The sequence below is a fragment of the Nematostella vectensis genome, unplaced genomic scaffold (genome assembly GCF_932526225.1).
Source record: "Nematostella vectensis unplaced genomic scaffold, jaNemVect1.1, whole genome shotgun sequence".
Taxonomy (NCBI): Eukaryota; Metazoa; Cnidaria; class Anthozoa; order Actiniaria; family Edwardsiidae; genus Nematostella; species Nematostella vectensis.
The window spans coordinates 1-20,115 of NW_026019275.1; the positions used below are offsets into that span (position 1 = coordinate 1).

At 43.3% G+C, this 20,115-nt stretch overlaps 1 protein-coding gene and 36 non-coding genes across 37 annotated transcripts; 1 reads left to right on the forward strand and 36 right to left on the reverse strand.

Moving 5' to 3' along the window:
• Nucleotides 1–124: 124 nt before the first annotated feature.
• Trnas-gcu lies at nt 125–206 on the reverse strand. The gene has a single exon. It is a non-coding gene; the product is annotated as a tRNA-Ser (tRNA).
• A 76-nt stretch (nt 207–282) lies between these two features.
• Trnas-gcu lies at nt 283–364 on the reverse strand. The gene has a single exon. It is a non-coding gene; the product is annotated as a tRNA-Ser (tRNA).
• A 248-nt stretch (nt 365–612) lies between these two features.
• On the reverse strand, nt 613–694 carry Trnas-gcu. Its single transcript has one exon. It is a non-coding gene; the product is annotated as a tRNA-Ser (tRNA).
• A 70-nt stretch (nt 695–764) lies between these two features.
• On the reverse strand, nt 765–846 carry Trnas-gcu. The gene has a single exon. It is a non-coding gene; the product is annotated as a tRNA-Ser (tRNA).
• A 70-nt stretch (nt 847–916) lies between these two features.
• Trnas-gcu lies at nt 917–998 on the reverse strand. Its single transcript has one exon. It is a non-coding gene; the product is annotated as a tRNA-Ser (tRNA).
• A 75-nt stretch (nt 999–1,073) lies between these two features.
• On the reverse strand, nt 1,074–1,155 carry Trnas-gcu. The gene has a single exon. It is a non-coding gene; the product is annotated as a tRNA-Ser (tRNA).
• Nucleotides 1,156–1,230: 75 nt separating this feature from the next.
• Nucleotides 1,231–1,312, reverse strand: Trnas-gcu. Its single transcript has one exon. It is a non-coding gene; the product is annotated as a tRNA-Ser (tRNA).
• Nucleotides 1,313–1,388: 76 nt separating this feature from the next.
• Trnas-gcu lies at nt 1,389–1,470 on the reverse strand. Its single transcript has one exon. It is a non-coding gene; the product is annotated as a tRNA-Ser (tRNA).
• Nucleotides 1,471–1,718: 248 nt separating this feature from the next.
• Trnas-gcu lies at nt 1,719–1,800 on the reverse strand. The gene has a single exon. It is a non-coding gene; the product is annotated as a tRNA-Ser (tRNA).
• Nucleotides 1,801–1,875: 75 nt separating this feature from the next.
• On the reverse strand, nt 1,876–1,957 carry Trnas-gcu. The gene has a single exon. It is a non-coding gene; the product is annotated as a tRNA-Ser (tRNA).
• Nucleotides 1,958–2,032: 75 nt separating this feature from the next.
• On the reverse strand, nt 2,033–2,114 carry Trnas-gcu. The gene has a single exon. It is a non-coding gene; the product is annotated as a tRNA-Ser (tRNA).
• Nucleotides 2,115–2,188: 74 nt separating this feature from the next.
• Trnas-gcu lies at nt 2,189–2,270 on the reverse strand. Its single transcript has one exon. It is a non-coding gene; the product is annotated as a tRNA-Ser (tRNA).
• Nucleotides 2,271–2,342: 72 nt separating this feature from the next.
• On the reverse strand, nt 2,343–2,427 carry Trnas-gcu. Its single transcript has one exon. It is a non-coding gene; the product is annotated as a tRNA-Ser (tRNA).
• A 75-nt stretch (nt 2,428–2,502) lies between these two features.
• On the reverse strand, nt 2,503–2,584 carry Trnas-gcu. Its single transcript has one exon. It is a non-coding gene; the product is annotated as a tRNA-Ser (tRNA).
• A 75-nt stretch (nt 2,585–2,659) lies between these two features.
• Trnas-gcu lies at nt 2,660–2,741 on the reverse strand. The gene has a single exon. It is a non-coding gene; the product is annotated as a tRNA-Ser (tRNA).
• A 76-nt stretch (nt 2,742–2,817) lies between these two features.
• Trnas-gcu lies at nt 2,818–2,899 on the reverse strand. Its single transcript has one exon. It is a non-coding gene; the product is annotated as a tRNA-Ser (tRNA).
• Nucleotides 2,900–2,974: 75 nt separating this feature from the next.
• Nucleotides 2,975–3,056, reverse strand: Trnas-gcu. Its single transcript has one exon. It is a non-coding gene; the product is annotated as a tRNA-Ser (tRNA).
• A 406-nt stretch (nt 3,057–3,462) lies between these two features.
• On the reverse strand, nt 3,463–3,544 carry Trnas-gcu. Its single transcript has one exon. It is a non-coding gene; the product is annotated as a tRNA-Ser (tRNA).
• Nucleotides 3,545–3,777: 233 nt separating this feature from the next.
• Nucleotides 3,778–3,859, reverse strand: Trnas-gcu. Its single transcript has one exon. It is a non-coding gene; the product is annotated as a tRNA-Ser (tRNA).
• Nucleotides 3,860–4,547: 688 nt separating this feature from the next.
• On the reverse strand, nt 4,548–4,632 carry Trnas-gcu. The gene has a single exon. It is a non-coding gene; the product is annotated as a tRNA-Ser (tRNA).
• Nucleotides 4,633–4,707: 75 nt separating this feature from the next.
• Nucleotides 4,708–4,789, reverse strand: Trnas-gcu. Its single transcript has one exon. It is a non-coding gene; the product is annotated as a tRNA-Ser (tRNA).
• A 75-nt stretch (nt 4,790–4,864) lies between these two features.
• Trnas-gcu lies at nt 4,865–4,946 on the reverse strand. Its single transcript has one exon. It is a non-coding gene; the product is annotated as a tRNA-Ser (tRNA).
• A 76-nt stretch (nt 4,947–5,022) lies between these two features.
• Nucleotides 5,023–5,104, reverse strand: Trnas-gcu. Its single transcript has one exon. It is a non-coding gene; the product is annotated as a tRNA-Ser (tRNA).
• A 248-nt stretch (nt 5,105–5,352) lies between these two features.
• On the reverse strand, nt 5,353–5,434 carry Trnas-gcu. Its single transcript has one exon. It is a non-coding gene; the product is annotated as a tRNA-Ser (tRNA).
• A 234-nt stretch (nt 5,435–5,668) lies between these two features.
• Trnas-gcu lies at nt 5,669–5,750 on the reverse strand. Its single transcript has one exon. It is a non-coding gene; the product is annotated as a tRNA-Ser (tRNA).
• A 688-nt stretch (nt 5,751–6,438) lies between these two features.
• Nucleotides 6,439–6,523, reverse strand: Trnas-gcu. The gene has a single exon. It is a non-coding gene; the product is annotated as a tRNA-Ser (tRNA).
• Nucleotides 6,524–6,599: 76 nt separating this feature from the next.
• On the reverse strand, nt 6,600–6,681 carry Trnas-gcu. Its single transcript has one exon. It is a non-coding gene; the product is annotated as a tRNA-Ser (tRNA).
• A 75-nt stretch (nt 6,682–6,756) lies between these two features.
• Nucleotides 6,757–6,838, reverse strand: Trnas-gcu. The gene has a single exon. It is a non-coding gene; the product is annotated as a tRNA-Ser (tRNA).
• A 76-nt stretch (nt 6,839–6,914) lies between these two features.
• Trnas-gcu lies at nt 6,915–6,996 on the reverse strand. The gene has a single exon. It is a non-coding gene; the product is annotated as a tRNA-Ser (tRNA).
• Nucleotides 6,997–7,071: 75 nt separating this feature from the next.
• On the reverse strand, nt 7,072–7,153 carry Trnas-gcu. The gene has a single exon. It is a non-coding gene; the product is annotated as a tRNA-Ser (tRNA).
• Nucleotides 7,154–7,223: 70 nt separating this feature from the next.
• Trnas-gcu lies at nt 7,224–7,305 on the reverse strand. Its single transcript has one exon. It is a non-coding gene; the product is annotated as a tRNA-Ser (tRNA).
• A 70-nt stretch (nt 7,306–7,375) lies between these two features.
• Nucleotides 7,376–7,457, reverse strand: Trnas-gcu. The gene has a single exon. It is a non-coding gene; the product is annotated as a tRNA-Ser (tRNA).
• A 70-nt stretch (nt 7,458–7,527) lies between these two features.
• Nucleotides 7,528–7,609, reverse strand: Trnas-gcu. Its single transcript has one exon. It is a non-coding gene; the product is annotated as a tRNA-Ser (tRNA).
• A 75-nt stretch (nt 7,610–7,684) lies between these two features.
• On the reverse strand, nt 7,685–7,766 carry Trnas-gcu. Its single transcript has one exon. It is a non-coding gene; the product is annotated as a tRNA-Ser (tRNA).
• Nucleotides 7,767–7,841: 75 nt separating this feature from the next.
• On the reverse strand, nt 7,842–7,923 carry Trnas-gcu. Its single transcript has one exon. It is a non-coding gene; the product is annotated as a tRNA-Ser (tRNA).
• A 75-nt stretch (nt 7,924–7,998) lies between these two features.
• Nucleotides 7,999–8,080, reverse strand: Trnas-gcu. The gene has a single exon. It is a non-coding gene; the product is annotated as a tRNA-Ser (tRNA).
• A 1,138-nt stretch (nt 8,081–9,218) lies between these two features.
• LOC125560862 lies at nt 9,219–11,992 on the forward strand. The gene is made up of 3 exons (XM_048723193.1): nt 9,219–9,363; nt 10,188–10,386; nt 11,842–11,992. Exons 1-3 carry the CDS (start codon nt 9,288–9,290, stop codon nt 11,990–11,992), a joined length of 426 nt encoding a protein of 141 aa, XP_048579150.1. The 5' UTR covers nt 9,219–9,287.
• Nucleotides 11,993–20,115: the final 8,123 nt, after the last annotated feature.

Below are 20,115 nucleotides of genomic sequence, written 5' to 3' on the forward strand. Positions count from 1 at the left end.
AGCACATTGGATTAGCAGTCCAACGCCTTAACAACTCGGCCACCTCGTCATATCCATTTGATAGATTATAATAGATTATGCCTGTATTATACACAACATTTAAAAGATCTAAAAAATATTTTGACGACGAGGATGGGATTCGAACCCACGTGTGCAGAGCACATTGGATTAGCAGTCCAACGCCTTAACCACTCGGCCACCTCGTCATATCCATTTGATAGATTATCATAGATTATGCCTGTATTATACACAACATTTAATTGATCTAAAAATATATTTTGACGACGAGGATGGGATTCGAACCCACTCGTGCAGAGCACATTGGATTAGCAGTCCAACGCCTTAACCACTCGCCCTCTTCGTCATATCCATTTGATAGCTTATAATATATTATGTCTGTATATACACAGAATTTAAAACTTTTTAAAATGTTTTGACGACGAGGATGGTTTGAATCCCAGGATGGGATTCGAACCAACGCGTGCAGACCAGATGGGATTAGCAGTCCAACGTCTTAACCACTCGGCCACCTAGTCATATCCATTTGATAGATTATCATAGATTATGCCTGTATTATACACAACATTTAATTGATCTAAAAATATATTTTGCCAATGAGGATGGGATTCGAACACATGCGTGCAGAGCACATTGGATTAGCAGTTCAACGCCTAAACCACTCGGCCACCTCGTCATGTCCATATCATAGATTATAATAGATTATGCCTGTATTATACACAACATTTATATAAAAAATATTTTGACGACGAGGATGGGATTCGAACACACGCGTGCAGAGCACATTGGATTAGCAGTCCAACGCCTTAACCACTCGGCCACCTAGTCATGTCCATATCATAGATTATAATAGATTATGCCTGTATCATACACAACATTTATCTAAAAAATATTTTGACGACGAGGATGGGATTCGAACCCACGTGTGCAGAGCACATTGGATTAGCAGTCCAGCGCCTTAACAACTCGGCCACCTCGTCATATCCATTTGATAGATTATAATAGATTATGCCTGTATTATACACAACATTTAAAAGATCTAAAAAATATTTTGACGACGAGGATGGGATTCGAACCCACGTGTGCAGAGCACATTGGATTAGCAGTCCAACGCCTTAACCACTCGGCCACCTCGTCATATCCATTTGATAGATTATAATAGATTATGCCTGTATTATACACAACATTTAAAAGATCTAAAAAATATTTTGACGACGAGGATGGGATTCGAACCCACGTGTGCAGAGCACATTGGATTAGCAGTCCAACGCCTTAACCACTCGGCCACCTCGTCATATCCATTTGATAGATTATCATAGATTATGCCTGTATTATACACAACATTTAATTGATCTAAAAATATATTTTGACGACGAGGATGGGATTCGAACCCACTCGTGCAGAGCACATTGGATTAGCAGTCCAACGCCTTAACCACTCGCCCTCTTCGTCATATCCATTTGATAGCTTATAATATATTATGTCTGTATATACACAGAATTTAAAACTTTTAAAAATGTTTTGACGACGAGGATGGTTTGAATCCCAGGATGGGATTCGAACCAACGCGTGCAGACCAGATGGGATTAGCAGTCCAACGTCTTAACCACTCGGCCACCTAGTCATATCCATTTGATAGATTATCATAGATTATGCCTGTATTATACACAACATTTAATTGATCTAAAAATATATTTTGACGACGAGGATGGGATTCGAACCCACGCGTGCAGAGCACATTGGATTAGCAGTCCAACGCCTTAACCACTCGCTCACCTCGTCATATCCATTTGATAGATTATAATAGATTATGCCTGTATTATACACAACATTTAAAAGATCTAAAAAATATTTTGACGACGAGGATGGGATTCGAACCCACGTGTGCAGAGCACATTGGATTAGCAGTCCAACGCCTTAACCACTCGGCCACCTCGTCATATCCATTTGATAGATTATCATAGATTATGCCTGTATTATACACAACATTTAATTTATCTAAAAAATATTTTGACGACGAGGATGGGATTCGAACCCACGCGTGCAGAGCACATTGGATTAGCAGTCCAACGCCTTAACCACTCGGCCACCTCGTCATATCCATTTGATAGCTTATAATATATTATGCCTGTATATACACAGAATTTAAAAGATGAAAAAAATATTTTGACGACGAGGATGGGGTTCGAACCCACGCGTGCAGAGCACATTGGATTAGCAGTCCAACGCCTTAACCACTCGGCCACCTCTTCATATCCATTTGACAGATTATCATAGATTATGCCCGTATTATACACAACATTTAAAAGATCTAAAAAAAATTTTGACGGCGAGGATGGGATTCGAACCCACGCGTGCAGAGCACATTGGATTAGCAGTCCAACGCTTTAACCACTCGGCCACCTAGTCATATCCATTTAATTGATTATCATAGATTATGCCTGTATTATACACAACATTTAATTGATCTAAAAAATATTTTGACGACGAGGATGGGATTCGAACCCACGCGTGCAGAGCACATTGGATTAGCAGTCCAACGCCTTAACCACTCGGCCACCTCTTCATATCCATTTGACAGATTATCATAGATTATGCCCGTATTATACACAACAATTAAAAGATCTAAAAAAAATTTTGACGGCGAGGATGGGATTCGAACCCACGCGTGCAGAGCACATTGGATTAGCAGTCCAACGCCTTAACCACTCGGCCACCTCGTCATATCCATTTCATAGATTATCATAGATTATGCCTGTATTATACACAACATTTAAAAGATCTAAAAATATATTTTGACGACGAGGATGGGATTCGAACCCACGCGTGCAGAACACATTGGATTAGCAGTCCAACGCCTTAACCACTCGGCCACCTCGTCATATCCATTTGATAGATTATAATAGATTATGCCTGTATTATACACAGCATTTAAAAGATCTAAAAAATATTTTGACGACGAGGATGGGATTCGAACCCACGCGTGCAGAGCACATTGGATTAGCAGTCCAACGCCTTAACCACTCGGCCACCTCGTCATATCCATTTGATAGATTATTATAGATTATGCCTGTATTATACACAACATTTAATTGATCTAAAAATATATTTTGACGATGAGGATGGGATTCGAACCCACTCGTGCAGAGGACATTGGATTAGCAGTCCAACGCCTTAACCACTCGCCCTCTTCGTCATATCCATTTGATAGCTTATAATATATTATGTCTGTATATACACAGAATTTAAAACTTTTAAAAATGTTTTGACGACGAGGATGGTTTGAATCCCAGGATGGGATTCGAACCAACGCGTGCAGACCAGATGGGATTAGCAGTCCAACGTCTTAACCACTCGGCCACCTAGTCATATCCATTTGATAGATTATCATAGATTATGCCTGTATTATACACAACATTTAATTGATCTAAAAATATATTTTGACGACGAGGATGGGATTCGAACCCACGCGTGCAGAGCACATTGGATTAGCAGTCCAACGCCTTAACCACTCGCTCACCTCGTCATATCCATTTGATAGATTATAATAGATTATGCCTGTATTATACACAACATTTAAAAGATCTAAAAAAATATTTTGACGACGAAGATGGGATTCGAACAGACGCGTGCAGAGCACATTGGATTAGCAGTCCAACGCTTTAACCACTCGGCCACCTAGTCATATCCATTTAATTGATTATCATAGATTATGCCTGTATTATACACAACATTTAATTGATCTAAAAAATATTTTGACGACGAGGATGGGATTCGAACCCACGCGTGCAGAGCACATTGGATTAGCAGTCCAACGCCTTAACCACTCGGCCACCTCGTCATATCCATTTGATAGCTTATAATATATTATGTCTGTATATACACAGAATTTAAAACTTCTAAAAATGTTTTGACGACGAGGATGGTTTGAATCCCAGGATGGGATTCGAACCAACGCGTGCAGACCAGATGGGATTAGCAGTCCAACGTCTTAACCACTCGGCCACCTCGTCATATCCATTTGATAGCTTATAATATATTATGTCTGTATATACACAGAATTTAAAACTTTTAAAAATGTTTTGACGACGAGGATGGTTTGAATCCCAGGATGGGATTCGAACCAAGGCGTGCAGACCAGATGGGATTAGCAGTCCAACGCCTTAACCACTCGGCCACCTCGTCATATCCATTTGATAGATTATAATAGATTATGCCTGTATTATACACAACATTTAAAAGATCTAAAAAATATTTTGACGACGAGGATGTCGCCCCATGACAGGTAATCCGGAATCCGGAATCCATGAAAAAATGAGATATGGTATCCGGAATCCATGAAAAAATGGGATATGGAATCCGGAATCCATGAAAAAATGAGATATGGAATCCGGAATCCATGAAAAAATGAGATATGGAATCCGGAATCCATGCTGCTGGAATCCGGAATCCACGAGAAAAAACCCACATGGAATCCGGAATCCACACACTAGGATCCGGAATCCAGAACCCTATTTGAGAACCTGTCATGGGGCGAAGGATGGGATTCGAACCCACGCGTGCAGAGCACATTGGATTAGCAGTCCAACGCCTTAACCACTCGGCCACCTCTTCATATCCATTTGACAGATTATCATAGATTATGCCCGTATTATACACAACATTTAAAAGATCTAAAAAAAATTTTGACGGCGAGGATGGGATTCGAACCCACGCGTGCAGAGCACATTGGATTAGCAGTCCAACGCCTTAACCACTCGGCCACCTCGTCATATCCATTTGATAGATTATAATAGATTATGCCTGTATTATACACAGCATTTAAAAGATCTAAAAAATATTTTGACGACGAGGATGGGATTCGAACCCACGCGTGCAGAGCACATTGGATTAGCAGTCCAACGCCTTAACCACTCGGCCACCTCGTCATATCCATTTGATAGATTATTATAGATTATGCCTGTATTATACACAACATTTAATTGATCTAAAAATATATTTTGACGACGAGGATGGGATTCGAACCCACTCGTGCAGAGCACATTGGATTAGCAGTCCAACGCCTTAACCACTCGCCCTCTTCGTCATATCCATTTGATAGCTTATAATATATTATGTCTGTATATACACAGAATTTAAAACTTTTAAAAATGTTTTGACGACGAGGATGGTTTGAATCCCAGGATGGGATTCGAACCAACGCGTGCAGACCAGATGGGATTAGCAGTCCAACGTCTTAACCACTCGGCCACCTAGTCATATCCATTTGATAGATTATCATAGATTATGCCTGTATTATACACAACATTTAATTGATCTAAAAATATATTTTGACGACGAGGATGGGATTCGAACCCACGCGTGCAGAGCACATTGGATTAGCAGTCCAACGCCTTAACCACTCGCTCACCTCGTCATATCCATTTGATAGATTATAATAGATTATGCCTGTATTATACACAACATTTAAAAGATCTAACAAAAATATTTTGACGACGAGGATGGGATTCGAACAGACGCGTGCAGAGCACATTGGATTAGCAGTCCAACGCTTTAACCACTCGGCCACCTAGTCATATCCATTTAATTGATTATCATAGATTATGCCTGTATTATACACAACATTTAATTGATCTAAAAAATATTTTGACGACGAGGATGGGATTCGAACCCACGCGTGCAGAGCACATTGGATTAGCAGTCCAACGCCTTAACCACTCGGCCACCTCGTCATATCCATTTGATAGCTTATAATATATTATGTCTGTATATACACAGAATTTAAAACTTCTAAAAATGTTTTGACGACGAGGATGGTTTGAATCCCAGGATGGGATTCGAACCAACGCGTGCAGACCAGATGGGATTAGCAGTCCAACGTCTTAACCACTCGGCCACCTCGTCATATCCAATTGATAGCTTATAATATATTATGTCTGTATATACACAGAATTTAAAACTTTTAAAAATGTTTTGACGACGAGGATGGTTTGAATCCCAGGATGGGATTCGAACCAAGGCGTGCAGACCAGATGGGATTAGCAGTCCAACGCCTTGACCACTCGGCCACCTCGTCATATCCATTTGATAGATTATAATAGATTATGCCTGTATTATACACAACATTTAAAAGATCTAAAAAATATTTTGACGACGAGGATGTCGCCCCATGACAGGTAATCCGGAATCCGGAATCCATGAAAAAATGAGATATGGTATCCGGAATCCATGAAAAAATGAGATATGGAATCCGGAATCCATGAAAAAATGAGATATGGAATCCGGAATCCATGAAAAAATGAGATATGGAATCCGGAATCCATGCTGCTGGAATCCGGAATCCACGAGAAAAAACCCACATGGAATCCTGAATCCACACACTAGGATCCGGAATCCAGAACCCTATTTGAGAACCTGTCATGGGGCGAAGGATGGGATTCGAACCCACGCGTGCAGAGCACATTGGATTAGCAGTCCAACGCCTTAACCACTCGGCCACCTCGTCATATCCATTGGATAGCTTATAATATATTATGCCTGTATTATACACAGCATTTAAAAGATCTAAAAAAATATTTTGACGACGAGGATGGGATTCGAACCCAAGTGTGCAGAGCACATTGGACTAGCAGTCCAACGCCTTAACCACTCGGCCACCTCGTCATATCCATTTGATAGATTATCATAGATTATGCCTGTATTATACACAACATTTAATTTATCTAAAAAATATTTTGACGACGAGGATGGGATTCGAACCCACGCGTCCAGAGCACATTGGATTAGCAGTCCAACGCCTTAACCATTCGCCCACCTCGTCATATCCATTTGATAGCTTATAATATATTATGCCTATATTTTACACAGCATTTAAAAGATCTAAAAAAATATTTTGACGACGAGGATAAGATTCGAACCCACGCGTGCAGAGCACATTGGATTAGCAGTCCAACGCCTTAACCACTCGGCCACCTTGTCATATCCATTTGATAGCTTATAATATATTATGCCTGTATTATACACAACATTTAAAGGATCTAAAAAATATTTTGCCAATGAGGATGGGATTCGAACACATGCGTGCAGAGCACATTGGATTAGCAGTCCAACGCCTAAACCACTCGGCCACCTCGTCATGTCCATATCATAGATTATAATAGATTATGCCTGTATTATACACAACATTTATATAAAAAATATTTTGACGACGAGGATGGGATTCGAACACACGCGTGCAGAGCACATTGGATTAGCAGTCCAACGCCTTAACCACTCGGCCACCTAGTCATGTCCATATCATAGATTATAATAGATTATGCCTGTATCATACACAACATTTATCTAAAAAATATTTTGACGACGAGGATGGGATTCGAACCCACGCGTGCAGAGCACATTGGATTAGCAGTCCAACGCCTTAACCACTCGGCCACCTCGTCACATCCATATGATAGATTATAATATATTATGCCTGTATTATACACACCATTTATATAAAATATATTTTGACGACGAGGATGGGATTCGAACCCATGCGCGCAGAGCACATTGGATTAGCAGTCCAACGCCCTAACCACTCGGCCACCTCGTCATATCCATATGATAGATTACAAAAGATTATGCCTGTATTATACACAACATTTAAATGATCTAAAAAATATTTTGACGACGAGGATGGGATTCGAACCCAGGCGTGCAGAGCACATTGGATTAGCAGTCCAACGCCTTAACCACTCGGCCACCTCGTCATATCAATTTGATAGATTATCATAGATTATGCCTGTATTATACACAACATTTAATTTATCTAAAAAATATTTTGACGACGAGGATGGGATTTGAACCCACGCGTGCAGAGCACATTGGATTAGCAGTCCAACGCCTAAACCACTCGGCCACCTCGTCATATCCATTTGATAGATTATCATAGATTATGCCTGTATTATACACAACATTTAATTTATCTAAAAAATATTTTGACGACGAGGATGGGATTCGAACCCACGCGTGAAGAGCACATTGGATTAGCAGTCCAACGCCTTAACCACTCGGCCACCTCGTCATTTCCATTTAATAGCTTATAATAGATTATGCCTGTATTATACACAACATTTAAATGATCTAAAAAATATTTTGACGACGAGGATGGGATTCGAAACCATGCGTGCAGAGATAACTTCTCTCTAACTTCACTCTAAGGCCTTGAACAAACGCCATACTTTTCATGTACTGTTCCATATGCAAATGAACAGAACACAATCGAAATTGCTTCATTTGTATGTATTTGTATGTATGTATTTCTTGTTTATACCTTGATATCCAAGCTTAGCGAATAATTAGTCTTTTTTAGAGCTCACTTCAGCCTTTTTATTTTATTTCGCGTTTTAGAAATATTTAAATTATAGCCAAATTCGTTGTTGCGAGCCCCCCGTTTACATCTTAACAAAACAACCATAGTCAACGCCATTCCTAAGGAAAATCTCGAGTCGTATTTTTAACGGAACTGGCCTCCTCCGACTATTAACTGATCAGAAAACAAAGTAAATGTTTCGATTTTTGAAAACGGAAGGCGCGGGACAACGAATTTCGCTATAAACGATATTATTCTTTACTCAATTTGTGTATTTATGCATTATCTTCCAGATCTTCAATGCAATCTTACCATTTGCTTTCTGTGCTTTCTTCAAACCATTATTTATCGTAAAATAATTCATGACACCAGTTAACAAAATGCTACAATACAGCTATAATACCAGTTATACAAGCTATTTAAAAAAATATATATTTCTTATCTGTACCAATTATGTTTGTAAATTTAACCCCCACTTATATTTTTTTAAGCAAAGATATTTTCCCGTGCCGGAAAATGGTTAAAAATAAATATGTTCGAGTATGCTGGCACCGTTGGCATTGGTTGCCGCCAAAAAAAAGGTAATTCCTTATTCAAATACATATGACATCTATGCACACGCCTTTCCCCTCAGCAAATACTGGGTACGCAATGATAAAGGCCGTACAAACAATGCAGGCAGGTAAACCAATACATGCGGCACAAGGTTTTACGAGGATGGCACAGCCAAGACAGTGTTCCTTTCAGAGGTGCGAGTGCACGTAAACACAGCTGAGTATGCTTTACTGTTTGCCTAGCAGTCAACCAAAACGCTCGCGAGCTGTGGTGATTGGCTAGAGCTCTTTCTCGTCAGGGTATTTAACTCAATAAGAAGATTTAAATCACCCACTCTAACTGTTGTACTTATCGTTGACTGATTATGGCCGTCGTCAAGGAATTAATGGTCTTGGCACTATTCGTGTTGTCGGCAAACGCATTCTCATGGAAGAATTGCGGTAGGCTAAGACTGCGAAAGACACCACTATGGAGTTTTTTCGTGTTGTGGAAGAATCGTTAATCTATGCAAAAGTAGTTTCTGACACGTCAGTAAGATTTCACTATTCTCATTTTCCATTCGATATTTCGCTTATTTACAGTATGCGGATACTAAATTTATCATTTTTTAGAATTGATTTGTAATTGATAATTCATTGATAATAAATTAATTATGGATTAATAACTGACAGAAAAGTTGATGCAACAGGAAATGCATAGTGCATATTCTGAAATGGCTGAATTTAAGTAGATTGACCGGCGGAAAATTACGGGGAAAAAATCAAATGTAGGTAGTCGGCAAATATTTTTCGTCGCTAGTCACTAGTTTTTTTCATGTTTTGTCGGTATTCGGTTACTTTTTAAGCCGTTTGTCGCTAGTCGTTTAAGCCCATCCAAACCCTGATTATATTATAGTCAAACTCTTCCTTTTATCTTGCTTTTAAGAATAACGCTTGTAAGAATAACGACTAAAATTTTCAGTTTTCTATTTGCTTTTATATCAAATAATAACAAGTAACGAACAAGTTGAGTAACAAGGTTTTGGTGAGAAATAAGGTCATTCACTCTACCTTCACCATTTTTCGACAGGAGCAAGAAGTTTCGGTCTATACGCATAGAGAATGCACATTGCTCTCTCTATGTGAAGCAGAAAAAAATTCCAATGTTTTTCATGTACACTGTACAGAAAAGCAAATATCTCGCGCAAGCCAATATTCTTGGTAGATCGCGAATAAATTCTGCAATCCTTTAGATAAATACTGGTAATATGTTCCATTCCATGCAGGTAGTAACAATGTAGTGAAGTTCTTGGATGTGCGTGTTTCGCCCAACCCAATCCGCCTTACTAAGGGCTCTAGGATAACATTCTCCGGCCGCATCGGAGTCTACGGTAACGCAGGTGTTCGGTATAAGATCAACGTCAAGCTGCAGAAGAAAGCATGGTTTCGGATCACTGTGCCCTGCAGTGGGAACTTCGGCTCATGGTAAGTAAAAGACATCAAGTTCTTGGATCTGGGAAAAGTGGGAGGGGGTTCTTTACGAGTTGGGAACCATTCAAAAACGATAACAAACATATACCTGAAACATATCTTGATAAGTGTTTTCCCTAATCATATGAAGAAACCGTTGTCGTTTTAGGGGTCTGGTACCGAGGAATTTTAGTTTCTTTTCAGAGGCTTTCTCCATTGACTAAAGATGGTCACAGTCACTGTTTTTCTCTTCTGAATACAATTCACAAAGTTTGCAAAGCACCTGCGGTACGGCAGCCCTAAAAATGACAAGAATCGTGCAGGTTTTCCAAATAAGGAATATATTAGTTTCCTTTTCTGGAAGTGACCGCATGGAAGAAACGACAACTTTTGGCTAAATTTTCTTGATATGACAAGCATATCTAAGCGCTTAAAAGGCGCTCTCCATCTGTCGAGGGAGAGCGGAGGCATGTAGATATCACATGCAGAAAGTTCACAGGCGACTTTTTCAACCCTTTCTTTGGGGAGGATGCGATCGCACCCTGCTTTACCCTTAGCTTTTCCCCTGCTCTGTTGAACGGCGCGCATTTCACGCAGACCAACATTAAAGGGGCACTATCACTGTAAAGAGTGATTTAGTGTCATTTAGGCAATCTAAAAAACAGTCAAAATCATGCGGAATAATTAAAATAACTATCCCGGTTTATTAAATTACCTTAGATCTTTCAGATAAATGCAATATAGTGGTTTGAATGCCTCACATCGAGCGGATGGAAATGGATTGAAAATAGTACTTTTAGGTTTCGGAACAGGCTGTACCTTTATTCAAAGCTTGAAATTGCATTAATATACCAACCAGAACCTTTGCATAAAATTTCTTTTACGTAGATAATTTGTTCATTTCTTTTTATTACGATTGGAAGAATTTATGTGATCAGGAAGTTTTTTTATGTTTTTTTTTTTTTACACACTTTTTCATATTTTTTTAAACTTTCTTAAAACCAGCGTGCAAGTGCCCCTAGCTGTGTACGTGTACCTTTCTCGCCCACAACTCGATCGTTTTATTTCAATTCGATTACGATCTGGCGGGCAGACGGAAACCTCAACCGCCGCCTTTGTTAGAAGGAGAAATAGGAATACATTAGAATTCTCGAAAGCCATCCGCCCTGAATTATCAGTTACATTCTAAGAGAAACTTGCGTTTTCCGTTAAAAATCATGGTACCAAGCTGCCCTCGTAATATAAAAGTGCCTTCATGAGCCGTATTCAATGCAAATACACGCAAATGAAGATGAAACAATTGACTTGATTCTTTTGTATTTTTGCATTGATGAATACGGCTCATGGATAATACGACGTATGAACTTAGTAGTTGCTGTAGCTTTCCAAATATTTCGAATGCTGCAAACAAGTATTGTAATCTTAGGAACAGCATTGAGTTTAGATTAAAGAAATCGAAATATTTTTCAGCACGTACAATTTGGACTGCCAAAAGCTTGTTGGACTGCACCCTGACGGCAATAAACAATGCCCTCTTCAACAAGGAGAACACAGTTTGGCCAGTCAGACTCTGACAGTCAGTAGTATCACTAGTATATTTGGTCAGGTTTTGGTCAGCTAGGGGAGGGGTGGTCAAGCTGGATTCTGATTGGTGGATATATGGTCAGGTGTGTGACGTCACAGGTGGTGTTAACCAATGGGAATGGAGATATCTGGTTAGGGGTGTGACGTCACGCGGGGTCGGGATTGGCTCCCGCGCGCGCGACAACACGGTGACGTCAGCGCGGGAAAGGATATAAGGCCCTAGGTGTTTTTTCAGGTTAAGCAGCAACCTTTCAGCCATGAATGTAAAGTGTTTTTGCGGCGCCGAGGCTAAACAAGTAGGGTCAGCGTTGAGGTGTGGCGCCAACATCGACTATAAAAACGACCAAGTTGGTTGTGGGTACTATTTTACCATCGAGCAAGCCAAGAGTATAAAAGAGTACATCCCTGAGGGGAACACAGTCTTCGACTTCCCTGTGTGCGAGGGTCACAACCTCATCTGCAAGCCAGTGGTAAGCGCTGGTCAGTTCTCCAGGGGGCGTGTCTATTTTCAGTGTCCAGTGCAGGCACCCAACCAAAAATGCAAGCAGTTTGTGTGGGCGGAGGAACCCAAAGATTCGGAGAGGAAGAAGCCTGCAGCAGTATGGACACCTCCCAGTATGAAGAAGAAGAAAGCGCCAGCAAGGGCCAGGAAGCAAACCCTCACCCCCCGCATGGGCGCAAGCGCAAACGCGAACGTCCCACAACCGCCGCCACCGCCACCAAGCAAGGTCCCATGCGTGGTAGAGGAGGGGGAGGACGAGGGGGAGGACGAGGGCGTGGTAGAGGAGGTAGTGGAGGAGGAGGTAATTGCACCTGTGATGAAGAAGCAAAAGAAGCAGTGGCTGTAGACAATGACGATAGCAACAACAGTTACGAGGTGGAGGAGAAGGTGGTAGTGGTAGACAGTGACGACAGTGATTGTGGTATGGGTGATGTCTCTTCCGGTACCGTCTACAACGATGTAGTGGACTCTGCCAACAATCTATATAGTGTGGACTATTACGTTAAGAAGGTGGTATGGGATTTGATGGGTGAGGTGTTGCACTACAAGCACCAGCAAGGTACGAAGGACAGTTGGCTGAACACCTTTTATGAGGTTAGGGATGCCATCAGGGAGAACACTGGTCACATGTGGGAAGGGTTGGACAGGATGACGAAAGCGCTTGGGTTCACCATGCGATGGAGCCCTTGGTTCACCTACATGGAGGATCTAGTGAGCAATAGGGTCGTACCAAGGGATATGGTGAAGTTGTGCCGTGACGAGAAGTTGCCAGGAATACTAGAGGGGAAGGAGGCAGAGGTTTGGGAAACCACCAGGGACACAGCCCAACGTATAGGGAGGGTAGCCCACCTGTTCCCAATTGGGGAAATGTAGAGACACTGTAGTCATCGTTTACTTTTTAGTGTTTTTTATTGTTACCACTGTGATTAGTATAAAAAAGAAAAAATGTATTTACTGGTTATAGGGTAATAAAGAAAAGTGTTTGTAGTGAGAAAAGTCACTCAGTCTCTTGGTGTTGGTCCACATTTCGCCGTTTGCGGGTGTTATCCTTGTACCTGTTGCGGATACGTTTGAGCTTTTTCAACAGTTGATTTCTCTGGGACTTCTCTCTCATGTTGCTTCCCATGAACTTGTGCACTTGAGCGTCTAGTTCCAGTAACATGGGTTGGTACGTACGTACCGCAGCGCTGTATCCTAACTCGTAGTTGTTGTTGTTGTTGTTGTTGTTGTTGTTGTTGGCTTGGTCCGCGTCCTGTTGGGGTTTGGAACAGTGTTAGATGACTTTGGCTGTTATAAACAGCATTATCATTAGTCCTACCCCAATTATTATGAGTATGGTTAAAAAAAGGTGAAGTATTAGTTTTGCCCGCCTCTCTTTTTGGTGTATTACCCGTGGGTTCTCGTTTGGCTGTGACGCTTGACCCATAAGGTCGGTGTAGCGTACGCGCAGGAGGTTGTATTCCGTGCGCAGGGTCTGCTCACGTTCCTCTAGAGCGCTGACTTGCTGGTTAAGGTTGGCGATCTCTAAGTCTTTGGCGTCGCTGGCAGGGTGTGACACTTGTGTCCCTTTCTCGCAGGTGTCTTTAAGATCACCATAGTCCACTTGCATGCGCAGGAGGTCGTAGTCCATGCGTAGGGTCTCCTCACGTCCCTCTAGAACACTAACTTGGTAGTTGAGGTTGGCAATCTCTAGGTCTTTTGCGATGCTGGTGCGCTGTTCTTCCAGCACATCTCTTTCTAGACCATACACCTTGCTATTGAGGCTTGAGATCTCCGCTTCGTGGTCGTTGCATAGTTCCCGCAACCTAGTGCTTTCCCTCTCAGCCTCTTCCACTTGTCCCGCTATTCTGCACAATCTCCCGGTCATAAAGTCTCCTACGGCTCCTACGTGGTCGCGGAACGCTTCGCTGAGTGCATTCATGTTTCTTGCCGAGCGCGAAGTGAGATAGTGGCTACCCTCTGAGATCTCCTCCTCTTCGTCTTCTATCTCAGTGGTGATGGTGACTTGAGTAGTAGGTTGGTTGGTCATCTTGTGTTTTTTAGTCTGGTTAGACTATGAGGAGTTTTTGTGGTGTGCGTCTCCTTTTATACCCTTTAGTAGTGTTTAGGGGACGCCGATGACGTCGTTAGCTAAGTCTCTGATTGGTTAGGGGTTAAGGTTACTTGTTTCTGATAGGTTCTAGGTTATAATGCCTCTTAGAATGTCTAGACAGTGGGTCAAGAGGTTATCAGGCTTGTTGTTCGTCTTTGGGTTCTTCTCCAAGGTTACCATTCTTCTCGCGTCGTATTTTATTCAGCTCCCACTTCAGCTCTTCGATTTCGTAACACTGGTTCTCGATTTGCATGTTCTTCTCTTCTAGTATGTCATTTAGCATTATCACTCTGTAGCGGAGGGCTTGGTTTTCTGTTGCAAAGTAATTACACATTGCATTTATTGCGTCTGGCTCTCTTATCTCCCCCTTTTGCCATCTTGCTCCTATTTGGGCTATTACTTGTTGTGCCTTCGCATTGCCAAGAGTGTTGGAGGTGTCAGCCCAAGCTGGTAGGGGTGTAGAGTTTTGGTTAGCCATGGTGTGTTTTTTTAGGGTGTCTGTTCGACTGAGAGTTTAGTGCTATGCGTCCCTTTTTTATACCTTTTGGACTGTCTAGACAGTATAGTGGTGAGGTCGTTGGGGTTTTTGATTGGTTTAGGTGAACTATGGTTGTTGGGTGGGCCAATTGCCAGCCTAGGTGGTGTGTGACGTCATAATATCCTATAAGACATGGCCTGTTATTGGGTAGTTTTCAAAGAGGTGTTTTATTGGTTGGGTAGTTCTATAAAAGAGGCTGTGCATTACCAGGGTTTCAGTCCCTTCGACTGTTTCAACCATGGCTGACAACGGTGACGATAATGACGATTGGCTTAGACGCTTGTTGGGAATATTACCAGACCCAAGTGAGGATGAGGAGGAGGAGAATGCAGAGGGTGCACAGCTCCCCCCTGATTTTTTCTACGATGAGCTTATTGACACACCCCAGTTTGCTTCTCTCGATGAGTTGTTTGACTACATAAACTACTATAACAATTTAGTGGAGGATGACTGTGTGTCTTTCGAGGACCCTTTTATGGGTGTACAACAAGGCGGCGGTAGCGGGGGAGTGAAGCGGAGGCGTGACCCTGAAGACGTTAGTGATAAGGATGATGTAGTGTATGAGTTGCGCCAAACATCAACCAAGCGGTCTACTAAAATGCGCACCGATTGCACCGACTACGATTTGAAGGTCGATTTGCCCCTACGTGATAATCTAGAGGAGGCTTTGGAGGATGTTGAGGGAGTGCTAGACAGGGTGCTAGACGACACGTTACGTGGGGTGCAAGGGCATGACTACGCACGTATTACCATCGATGCTCCTTCTTTGAGGAACCCAATTGCGTTACCATTTATGCGACGTCACCAACTTACCCCTCAGCGGATCATGGGTGTCATAGAGACGGTTGTGCAATCTAACCAACAGTTTGTGTTTGAGGGTGACTTCAGGCTCCATGTGATTCGTACTCATCTCCCATCAGGGGCTGGGAAAAACAAATTGAGGAACTCTTGTACATTGAACACGTGCGACTTGGATGCATGGAGGAAGGGGAAAAAAAGTATTATTCGTATTGAGAACAGCGATGAGTTATGTGCTGCACGCTCTATTGTGACTGGGATGGCTATCCTAACCATGGACCCTAATGCTACCAAGTTGTATAAGCCCACACCGGGCCGTACGCGTGGCCCCCCGCTCCCCTTGCAAACGGAACGTGCCAAGGTGTTGCATGCCGAGGCTGGTGTACCTGAAGGGTCTTGTGGGATCCCTGAGATCCAGCAATTCCAACAATATCTGAGGGGTCAAGGGTTCGAGTTGAATGTGGTGTCCCGGGAGCATGGTAATACTGTGATCTACTCTGGGGACTTACCTGACCCAAAGTATAGGCTTTACTTATACTATGCCAAGGGTCATTTTGATTACGTTAAGAGTATGCCCGGTTTGTTGGGGCGTTGCCACTATTGCACAATATGCAAGAAGGGTTACGACTCCAAGCTACAGCACAAGTGTGTGAATTCGTGTTATGGTTGCGGAGAGGTGGATTGTTCCCCTTTGGTACCACCACCGGAGCAAGACCACCGTTGGGATTGGAAGTATTGCTCAGAGTGTAACAGGTACTTTCGTACCCCTAAGTGCTTCGAGAACCATAAACTCGTCAAGCCTAGAGGGTTACCCAATAAGAAAGGTGTTACCCCTCGGTCGTACTGTCAGATGTATCATAAATGCGAGGCATGTGGTAAACGTATTGATATGCTTGCCACCCGGGAGGAGGGGACGTCACATGTATGTGGGGAGTACAAGTGTACTGCCTGCAAAGAGGTGGTTTCCCCAGACCATTTGTGTTACGTGACTGTTGGTGCCAATGCTTTACCAAAGGACAAAGACGGTGATGATAGCATGCATCTTATCGTTTTCGATGTCGAGGCGATGCCATTGGGTGATAAACACGAGCCTAATTTTGTGGGCGCTCAAAAACTGTGCGACACGTGTAAGGAGTGGTCCATGGATCGTTTGGAGTGCACCACGTGTGGGGTCCGAAAGCATAGTTTTACCAGTATCCGTGCGTTTTGCGACTGGTTATTTGGTGGCAGTAATGCTGGGTACACCTGCCTGGCACACAATTTTAAGGGGTACGACTCCTATTTTATCTTGGAGTACCTTTTTGAGAATGGTATTAAGCCCAATGTTATCTTCACTGGTGGCAAGGTGATGCATTTGAAGGTGGACTCGTTAAACATTGAGATGAAGTGTACCTTGAATTTTTTTCAAATGCCACTGAGTAAGCTCCCAAAAGCTTTTGGGTTCGACCACATCACTCAGAAAGGTGTATTTCCTCACTTTTTTAATATTACCGAACACCAAGATTATGTAGGGCCTATGCCAGATTTGAGTTATTACGACTTACGGAGTATGAAGGAGGAGGACGCAAACGCTGTCGCTCAATGGCATCAGGAGCAAGTCACCCGTGGGGTTGTGTTCAACTTGAGGGAGGAACTTGCTAACTATTGTCACCAAGATGTTGAAGTACTGAAGAGGGCAGTGGTAGCCTTCGATAAACTCATCATGGATGCGGTTGGTCTCCATCCGTTCAAGATAGCTATCACCATAGCCTCGTTATCTAGTCGGATTCTGCGCTCGAAGTTCTTGGAGGAGGGTAAAATTGGCCTAGTCCCTTTACGTGGGTACCGTGGGCACGATGTGCAGTCTTTGAAGGCACTACAGTGGCTGAAATACCTGGAGCGCCGTGACGGTGTGTGTATCCGACATGCGGGAAATGGAGGCGAGGTGCGCTTAGCTGGTAGAATTAAGGTAGATGGTTATGCTGCTGACACTAACACTGTGTACCAATACCAAGGTTGTTTTTACCATGGGTGTCCTACTTGCTTCCTACCTGATACTGTGAACCCCTTGACACATACTACTATGAGGGAGCTCCGCGATCACACACGTGCTACAGAGTTACGCCTAAGAGCTTTAGGGTATAATTACGAGGAGGTATGGGAGTGTCAATTCGACGCTAGGCTGAGCAGTGATGTACAACTGCAAGCCCTTGTGGGGGAGGTGGAGCATTCGATCCCCCTCAACCCCCGTGATGCCTTCTTTGGTGGCAGGACAAATGCCATTCAATTGCATTACGAAGCAAAGGTCTGTGAGGGCGAACGGATACATTATTACGACTTCACATCCTTGTACCCTTGGGTAAACGCCACGTGCGAGTACCCCGTTGGTCACCCCGACGCGATTGTCACCGAGAACTTTAATGAAGACCTCCACGCATACAAGGGGCTCATGAAGATTCGTGTCCTACCTCCCCGTGACCTCTTCTTCCCAGTCCTCCCTGTCAGGGTAAATCAGAAGCTGATGTTTCCACTGTGTCGCAGTTGTGCTGAGATGGAGGAGCAAGGGAGCTGCAACCATTCGGATGAGGAGCGGGCGTTCACAGGCACGTGGTGTCACCCCGAGGTCTTCAAGGCTATCGAGGAGGGGTACACTGTACTCCGTGTTTACGAGATATGGCATTGGGAGGAGTGGGAGCGCTTGTTCAAGGGGTATATCGATACCTTTTTGAAATTCAAGCAGGAGGCTTCGGGGTGGCCAGCGTGGTGTGACACTGACTCGGATAAGCAGCGTTACATTGACGAGTACGAGCAACACCAAGGTGTCCGATTGGACAAAGAGAAGATCGCAAAGAACCCAGGCCTCCGCAGTGTGGCAAAGATGGGGTTAAATTGTATGTGGGGGAAGTTTGGGGAGCAGCCAAACCCAAGGCGGACCAAATACATTAGCGAGCCTATTGAGTATTTTGATTTACTGACGAACGATAGCATAGAGGTGAACGATGTGTTCATTGTGAGTGATGACCTTATCCAAGTTCACTATAAACTGGGCGAGAGATTTCAAGAGTTGAAGCCACATACTAATGTTATCATAGCGGCCTTCACCACAGCGTTTGCACGGTTGGCATTGTTTGGGGTAATGAGACGCCTAGGCCCTCGATGCCTGTATCATGATACGGATAGTGTCATCTTCCTACACCGCCCTGGGGAGTGGGAGCCACCCCTTGGTGACTACCTAGGGGATTTGACTAGTGAGTTAGACGAGGGGGATTTCATCGACTGTTACTCCTCGACTGGTCCAAAGAGTTATGCGTATACCACTTACAGTGGGAAATCTGTGTGTAAGGTGAAAGGACTGCACTTGAATGTCCGTACGGCTGGTATTGTTAACCAGAAGACTATGATAGAGCTCTTGACTGGTGAGGGGGACGAAGAACGTCATGTGGTTCTCCCTTACACTATTGTCCGTAATACGATAGGTAGGACCTTGCACACTGTGCCAGCGCATAAAACTTTTAAAATGGTGTATAACAAACGGGTGCGTAGGGGGATGCTCACCTACCCTTATGGGTATTACTCACTGTAAGTCTATCAAATAACTATGGTAATGACAATAAAAAAAGAGGGTTCCTCACCTGTGGTGGTCAGCGTCTTATTCTCAGCATAAATAAGAGGGTGGGTGTGGCTAGGGTATCACTTGCGGTATGGGTTGCTTTGGTACGGGTCCTCTCCATCCCCGTTTCGATTGCCGTACAGCGTTAGAACGCATGCGTTGTCTCTTCGCATGTTGTGGGGGTAACATTACCATTCGGGACTCGCAACTCGATGGCAAAGCCCCCGACAAAAACGAAAGTGGAAAAAGGGTATGGTACGAAGAAGAAGAAGAGGAGGAAGAAGAGGGGGAGGGTGGGTACGTCAGTAGTAAGGAAGATGGAGGGGAGGGAGAAGAGGATGACCAAGAAAGCTACCTACCATCTTCTCCAACAAATCTATTACAATCCGGAGCATCCAGCGGCCTTGGGGGGAGTGAACAAACTACTCCGAGCGGTACGTTCGAAGGGGGTGAGTCGTGCCCAAGTGGAGGCATGGCTTCGGACCCAATCCACTTACACGGTCCATAAGCCCTATAGGCGGCGGTACTCACGCCAACGGGTGATCGTGAATGGGATGGATGAGCAATGGCAAGCGGATTTGTGTGACATGCAAGCGTATAGTTCGGTGAATGATGGGTACAAATATATACTCACCGGGATT